The sequence below is a fragment of the Myotis myotis genome, unplaced genomic scaffold (genome assembly GCF_014108235.1).
Source record: "Myotis myotis isolate mMyoMyo1 unplaced genomic scaffold, mMyoMyo1.p scaffold_m19_p_2, whole genome shotgun sequence".
NCBI lineage: Eukaryota > Metazoa > Chordata > Mammalia > Chiroptera > Vespertilionidae > Myotis > Myotis myotis.
In genome coordinates, this window is record NW_023416324.1 from 30,494,437 (window position 1) to 30,501,840 (window position 7,404).

Consider the following 7,404-nt stretch of genomic DNA (forward strand, 5'->3'; position numbering starts at 1 on the left):
TTTCTAGGGGTGGGGGCTCATACCTTCCAATCCTGCAGCTGGTTCCCTTCCTGCCAAGCAACATACCCTACGCTCTAGAGACGCTATCGACCGGTGGGCTGTTCAGTGATGGCGGTGGCAGCTTCCTACAGAACTTGTGAGTGATGACTGTCTTCGGGGTCTGCGGTGGAATCAGGACAAGGGTAGACCCAGGGAGAGCAGTGGAGTGCTTTGACCCCCAGGGACGGGCCACCTGGGGGAAGAAGGGGGAGAAGGGGACAGGCCTCAGCTGAACACAAAGAAGGATGACGCATCCTGGGCAGGGACCCCGCTGCATTTCCAACTGCAGGTTGAGCCTGGAGATAGCTTACCAGGGACAGTTTGGAAAGGTGCCAGCGCCAGGGGAGGCTGGACTGAGCATGTGTGGTCTGGCCCTGGGCTGAGCTCTTTGGGAGGTAGGAGATGGGCAGAGGGCTACCTGACTGTCGGGAAAGATGAGAGATAAGGGCAGGATCAAGCAGGAGGGCAGGGGTCTAGACATCATGCTGTGATTTGAGGCTCTTCTTTTTCTTTTCTTTTCTTTTGTCTCTTTGGAGAAGAGGCCCTTCTGACTTGAGCCATATCCTTCCCTTTCGAGTAGGACCTTGGTTTTCTGTCAAGTCGGTGGGTTGGACCAGACCCGCTTTAAGGGACTTTGCAGAGCTCACGTTCAGAGAGGCTGGTTCCACTTGAATGTTTTCAGACCTTAAAGACTGACAGAGGCAGAGGACAGGCCTGTGAAGGTGCCTCTGGTGACACGCCTGGGCTTACTGGACTTCCCCCAGTGGTCAAGGATGGGCCAGGCTTTGTGGAAGGTGGTATGTTTCATTCTGGCCATGGAACGAGGCCCAGGCTCAGCCACCTGAGACCTTTCCCTGAGTTCTAGAACCAGGGACAGCCTCAGAGACAAGCGTCATGGGTGGCCCACTCTGGACAGCCCCACTGGTGTCTCCAGGCTGGCGTCAGCAACAGGGGGTGCCCTCAGTATCAAGCCCTGGCCAGGGAGATGTTGCCCTCAGTCCTTATTGCTCTGAGCTGCGTTTGCCAGGGAGTGTGACCTGCTAGTCCTGAAAGATTAGCAAAAACCAGTCAGACATTTGAAAGGAGGCAGTTGAAGGGATTGGAGACCAGCAGTTACCAGCGTGTGATGAGGAGAGAGATGGACAAAGGTTGCTGAATACAAAATGGAGGACCCAGTGGGTGGGGGTAAGCCAGGAGGGATGCCTGGGGTGGAAGTACCTGGACTGGACCCTTTGTCTCCCAGCAAAGGTGATTTCGTGGACCCCTGCTTAGGGGACCTGATATGGATTCTGAAGCTGCCCGAGTGGCTTAAAGGACTGCTGGCTTTTGTGCTGAAGCCTCTGGTGAGGGCACAGGGAGTGGAAGGGGTGGGGTGGGTGAGGGGAGCTTCTGGGGCTCTTCCCCTTCTCCTCAGCCTCTCCTGGCAGGCATGGCCTCTTCTTCCAAGCCCCCCCCCCCCGCCCCCAGACTCCTCTCCTCCTCCCACCCCTCTGGTCTTTGGTCGCCCTGCATGCTGAAGGGGGTGCCACTGGGACCTGGGGGAGGGACAGAGAGAGGAGGCATGGTGGCTTGGCCTGAGGAAGACTGCTGTCAGCACCTGGCCCAAGCTGAGTCACTGACTCTGTCTGCCCTGCAGCTCCCACGGTTGGCGGCCTTTCTCAGCAGCATGAAGTCTCGGTAAGAAAATTCCGTGTCCCGGTGCCTGCCTCTCTCCCTCAGACCTGGGTGGAAGTGGTTTCCGACAGGAAAAGAGGTGGGAAGTGACTTCTGAGGCTGAAAGTGGCCCAGACAGGGTGGCAACTCTTACTCAAGATTTCCAGCTTGACCAGTGCTGAGGACAGGAGCTTCTTGTCCCCAACACTATTCAAGTCGGAGACCTTGAGTTGGAGTCTATTCCACAATCCCTCTGTGACCTTCAGGTGGGACCTGCAAGTTGTCTTAGCGAGGACCAGGTCTGGCTGGAAAGCAGGGGCTGGAGGGAGATCACAGGATGGGAGTGGTGGGGAGAAGATTGCCCTGGCTGGGGCATGGGTGGGAAGGACCAGGAAGGAGTTGCTGTGCAGCAGGGGACAGGGGGATGCTGGGGACCCTGTGAGGATGCTCCTGGGAGAGTTCTGAACTGAACTGAGCTGCACTGGGTCTTGCCTGCCCCTTAGTGGCTGGAGCGGGAAAATCAGGGCAGTAGCTGCCCCATTTTCTGGCCCTGGCATCCTGTGGACTTGCTCCTTTTCTCACCACCGGGCATTTAGGACCTTGGACAGCTCTGCCCCCTCCTAAGGGTAGCTAGGAATCAGGCCTGGTCTGGTCCTGGCTCGGTGGTGGAGTCACTAAGTAACTCAGCCCAAGTCCCCCGTGGGGCTTGATCTTCTCAACAGGACAGTAGGGATTTGAACTTCTGCCCTGCACTGCTTCCCTCTCAGAGCTCCCATAATGTTGAGAAGGGTCTGCAGGAATGAGATCTGGGAGGTGTTAAGAGTAGGGGTCTGATGTTGCTCACCCCCTGATCCCCATGGTTGTGACTATCGTGGCTGGTGACTTCACTCCCTCCGCCAGGTCCACCGGGAAGCTCTGGGAACTGCAGCACGAGATCGAGGTGAGGCACAGCCCCGAACTAGACTAGGGTGGGGAAGGGGAGGGTTTGGGAGGGGAATGGGAGCCAGTGGGCTCTCTTGGGCACTGGTTTTATTTGTCTTCTGGAGCAGCCTGTTATTCCCCCTCCCCCTCCCTGGACAGGCCTGCTAGGGTCCAGCTCTCTGACCCTCACTTGCCCAAATGCACATCCTTGGGGGCTGGGTCAGCCCAGGGCTCGTACTCTGGACGCCTCTTCTTCCGTACGGTGCTGCCTGTCACCAGGCACTATGTGGCCCTGCCCTGGCCAGAAGAATGGTGTCTACAGTTCCTGTAGGAGGCGGGGAAATCACTTCCCCTGAAAGCAGCCCTGCCTGTGTGCCCTGAGGACCTCCCTCCCATTGTGGCTCCCCAGCCCCCAGCCACACAGTGCCTGCATCGAAGAGCTTATGGGTTGGGCTGGGCCTGAGTGCTTCACCCGCTGTGCTGGTACCCTCCCCAGGTGTACCGCAGCTCTGTGATTACCCAGTGGAGAGCACTGGACTTGGATGTGCTGCTCACGCCCATGCTGGGCCCTGCTATGGACTTGAATGCCCCAGGCAAGGCCACAGGTGAGGCCTGCTTCCCCACCATGCCCCTGACAGCCCCGCCCATCCCTTCTCTTGTATGAGTTCAGCCTTGGCCAGGCTGCTGTGAAGTAGAAGAAGTGGAGCCCTGGGGAGGATCTGGCTCTTAGGCGACTCATCGCCTGGCTGGCTGCAAAGATGGGATATCCTGGGAGTGATATCAGTAGACATCATTCTTCTGGCCAGAGTCTATGGTTTGGGGAGGTGGAATTTGAGGTCCAGGTGGGATTAGATAAACCAAGAAAACAGGAGTGACATTCCAGCTGGGGAAGCTACATGGGCAGAGGCTTGGGGCAAACCCCAGCAGGCTCTCCAGCCTGGCCTGAATCTGGGTTCCTGGGCTTTGTCATTCACTCAAGTCTCAGCCCTGGGAGAGAGCCTATCCTTGTCTGTGGAGGTCGGGTGCCACTTCACAGGATGGGAGACTGAGGCGCAGACAGGACAGTTGGCACCGAAGGTCACCTGGCCTGCTCCAGCCACTTGTGCTGTGTCTCAGGGGCCGTCAGCTACACTCTGCTCTACAACTGCCTGGACTTCCCAGCGGGGGTGGTGCCTGTCACCACGGTGACGCTCGAGGATGAGGCCCAGATGGAGCATTGCAGAGGCTACTTTAGAGATACGTGGGACAAGGTGCTGTGGAAGGTGAGGTCATGGGGACTGGCCTGGCCAACTCCAGGTCTCCCTTCTCCTGGACTCACCCATTCCCTAACTCTAGCTGAAGCGGAGGAAATAGTATAAGCACATGTAGGTCTTGCTTGTCTTTCTTTTCTTTTCTCTTTAAATATGTTTTTATTGATTTTTAGAAATAGAGGAAGGGAGAAGGATAGAGAGATAGAAACATCAATAAGAGAGAAACATCATCAATCGGCTGCCTCCTGCACGCCCCCACCCGGGATCGACCTTGCAACCTGAGCATGTGCCCTGACCATGACCTTCTGGTTCATAGGTTGACACTCAACCATGAGCCACACCAGCAGGGCTTGTCTGTCTTTCTTAACACAAGACCCTGAAGGATGCGGCTGGGCTTGCTGTGCTGCCCCTTCTCTCCATCTGGGGTGCTTCCTGGACCTGGGGTGGGGTCCTGCCTTGCCGCCTCCCATTCTTATCCCTGTGTCCCCTGCAGGCCATGAAGAAGAGCGTGGGGCTGCCTGTGGCCGTGCAGTGTGTGGCTCTGCCCTGGCAGGAAGAGTTGTGTCTGCGGTTTATGCGGGAGGTGGAACGACTGATGACCCCTGAAAAGCAGCCATTCTGACTGCTGCCTGCCTGGCCACCCAGCCGGCTCCAGAGGACCCACTGGATCTGCGTCCAGCCTGGTCAGGGCACAGCTGCCATCCTGCAAGGAAACGTTCACTTGGGGCAGAGGCTGCCTCCCCCCCGCCCCCTTCCAAGAAGCCAAGTCCTCCTGAGTCTGGACCTTGCCCCTCAGTCTGGTCCCCAGTTTCTGCCCTGACCCCCTCCCCATGTGGCAGCCAGTGGGTATGCCATAGGCAAGGCCCCACTAACAGTAAAAAATGGTTTCTAGTCTGTGTACTTTCTGGCCGTCACTGTAGGGCACTGGGGGTTGGAGCCTTGACCTTTTAGAGCCCGATTCCAGCCATGTCAGTTTCCTGCTCCCAAACCTCCCCTGGTTCCCATGATACAGGATGGACACAGGCTGCTCCGAGTGGGTGTTGCACACCCAGCACTTCACTCTCCCCCGCGCCCTGCCTTCGATGAAGTCCTGCTTTGCTAGGCATTGCCCTTTCTCTTCTTCCTTCCTTTGCTCCTTCCTTCTGCTGAGGAAGCCCTTTCTGCTCCTCTACCTTTGGATACTCTGAGGCCCAGCTCAGACCCCTTTTCTCCAGAAGGCCTTCCCTCCTGCCTCTGAGCCTTGGAGTAGGTGGCCAGTTTCCCAAAGTCTGCCCCGTATGCTGGGCATCTGTGTGTGGGGAGCTGCCTCTCAGCATTCTGGCTCTCCTTGATGGCAGGGACTCTATTGTATATCTTTGTCCTCAGTGGCCAACACCGGGCTGGGCACAGGGCAGCAGGGAGTCTGGAGTGCTGACCCTGAGCTGGCACCATTGGAGTGCTGACCCTCTGGTAGTGAGTCCACAGGCCTGGGGAGGTGAGCACCAGACCGGCGATCTGGTAGAGAGTGCTCACGGGCCAGCCAAGGCTTCCTGAAGGAGGAGGGCCTCTGTTGAGTCTAGATGATTCCCAGAGGCTGAGATCGGGGACGAGGACATCCCAGGGAGAAGGAACAATAGTACGCCCAAAGACCAGGATGAGTTTGGCAGATGGAGGCATGTTGAATGGGTGCAGGAGAAGGAGCAAAAATGTAGGTGGTGTCAGATCCAAGTGGATTTGAGGGGCCAGTTCAGGAACTGGAATCCTATCTCAAGGGCAATGGGGAGCTCTTGCAGGAAGGAGAGTAGACTGGATGGATAGAGGCTGCAGAGGGATAAAGAGGTTGCTCCATTTTCCTAATTGGGAAGGAGGCCTGAGGCCTGAGCTAGGGTGGGGGTCCAGTGGCAGAGAGAGGTGGTTTGGGAATTGACAGTTGAGATGCAAGTGAGCTGTCAGCTCAGTCTGCCAGGTCACCTCTTGCTGCACTGCGTTGCTTGACAGGTGGGAGGTTGGCTGGCTTGTGACAGACTTCTTGGCCCTACCAGCAGAACCCACTCACTCCTTCTTGCCCCCACCTCCCAGCCCTCGTGCTAACTCCCTGCTTGCTGTAGAAGGTGTTTCTGAGCCTGAGCCTCTGGTAAGGTAGGCCATAGGCCTCACCTGGCCTACTTCAAATTCTTTTCCGGACCAGCTGCCTTGCCAAGGAAGGCTTGCCTCTCCATTCTGTTCCTCCAAAGGTGCTTCCCCTCAAGGTTGTACAACCAGTGGTAACTGCATTCTCTGCCAAAGGTGTCTCTGCCTCGGTGGGGCCCCACACCTTGGAGCTGACTAGAGGGCCCAACCCACATGGATGCCTGTACCGGGGTGACCTAGTAGTTGCTGTACTTTGCCCTGGTTCCTTGTAACAGCTGTGTCATTTCACCTAATACTATTCCATAAAGCTACCTGCCATCTGCCCAGTTTCCTCCTGACCAATTTCTCGTTTTCGTTAATATTTTTGTGCCTTCAGACGCAAGGCTGCATTCCTTCATTCCTTCACCCTAAAGCCCCAACATGGGCATACCCACCCTGTGCTGAATGGTCCTGGAACTCAACCAAGCCTGGTTTCCATCCTTGGGCCCCTGGGCTTGTGGGGGTGGTGGACGTTGACACAAACACATCTGTTCACCGGGTGATCAGCGGTGGGGAAAAGGGAAGATAAGGCACCACATGCTGCCAAAAGGTGGAGGAGGTGGTCACTGCGCAAGTATCATCTCCACTGCTTCGCTCTAATCCAAGCAACCTACCTCCTGGATGCTGCAATAGCCTAACTTGGCTCCCTGCGTTCATCGACACCTGTCCCCCAACCTACTTTCCAGATAGTAGCCAGAGTGCTCCCTTAAAAGTGTATATCAGATTGAGTCACTTCTCCTTAAGACCTGCCAACGACCCATCCCATCCAGAATAAAATCCAGGGTCCTTGTTTCCCATGAGGCCCTGTGTGAAGTGGCCCTTACCCACCTCTCCAGCCCCACCTTGGGTGTCTCCTCCCGTTCACTGTGCTCCAGCCACATGGGCACCTTTTGGTTTCCTGATCATCTCAACCAGGTCCGTGCATCACAGCCTTGGTGTTAGCTGTCCCTGTGCCTGGAACACTCAGCGCCAGTATCACCTCCCCTGATTACCCACTGGTTAAGCAGTTGTCCTGACCCTTCCTAATGTCACCCTTTGTACTTGGCATTATCACTATCTGGGACTATATGATTTTTTTTGTCTCAACTCGAGCTTCCTGAGAGCTGCGCTTTGTCTTGCTCATCACTGTAATCTTGGTATGTGGAATGGTGCTTATAAGGCACTCAATTCTGTGAACATTAAGTGAGCGTGCACTAGGGGCCAGGCTCATACTGGGTTCTGGGACTGCAGTGATGAGTGATGGGTTCTTGTCCTCTTGGAGCTTACATTCTGGAGGGTACTTGCTGAATGACCAGAGGGCGGGAGGCACCTAGTGTGCAGTGAAGACCCTCACTAATGCATGGAGTGATGCATTTACTCTTCATCAGGTAAAAGGGGTGGGGGGTGTATTGAA

The 7,404-nt window shown here is 56.2% G+C and overlaps 1 protein-coding gene across 4 annotated transcripts in view; it reads left to right on the forward strand.

The window, feature by feature from the left end:
• The window catches only part of FAAH (fatty acid amide hydrolase), a 28,830-nt gene extending 22,536 nt beyond the window's left edge, over nucleotides 1–6,294 (forward strand). For 2 of the 4 annotated variants that reach the window (XM_036349153.1, XM_036349152.1), the window contains 7 exons: nucleotides 39–136; nucleotides 1,283–1,382; nucleotides 1,676–1,716; nucleotides 2,593–2,632; nucleotides 3,110–3,218; nucleotides 3,730–3,875; nucleotides 4,357–6,294. In XM_036349153.1, coding sequence (XP_036205046.1) covers nucleotides 39–136; nucleotides 1,283–1,382; nucleotides 1,676–1,716; nucleotides 2,593–2,632; nucleotides 3,110–3,218; nucleotides 3,730–3,875; nucleotides 4,357–4,485 — 663 coding nt within the window. In that variant the 3' untranslated portion in view covers nucleotides 4,486–6,294. The remainder of the gene's footprint in view (nucleotides 1–38; nucleotides 137–1,282; nucleotides 1,383–1,675; nucleotides 1,717–2,592; nucleotides 2,633–3,109; nucleotides 3,219–3,729; nucleotides 3,876–4,356) is intronic. The other 2 variants (XR_004973992.1, XM_036349155.1) reach the window with 2 other exon arrangements.
• Nucleotides 6,295–7,404: the final 1,110 nt, after the last annotated feature.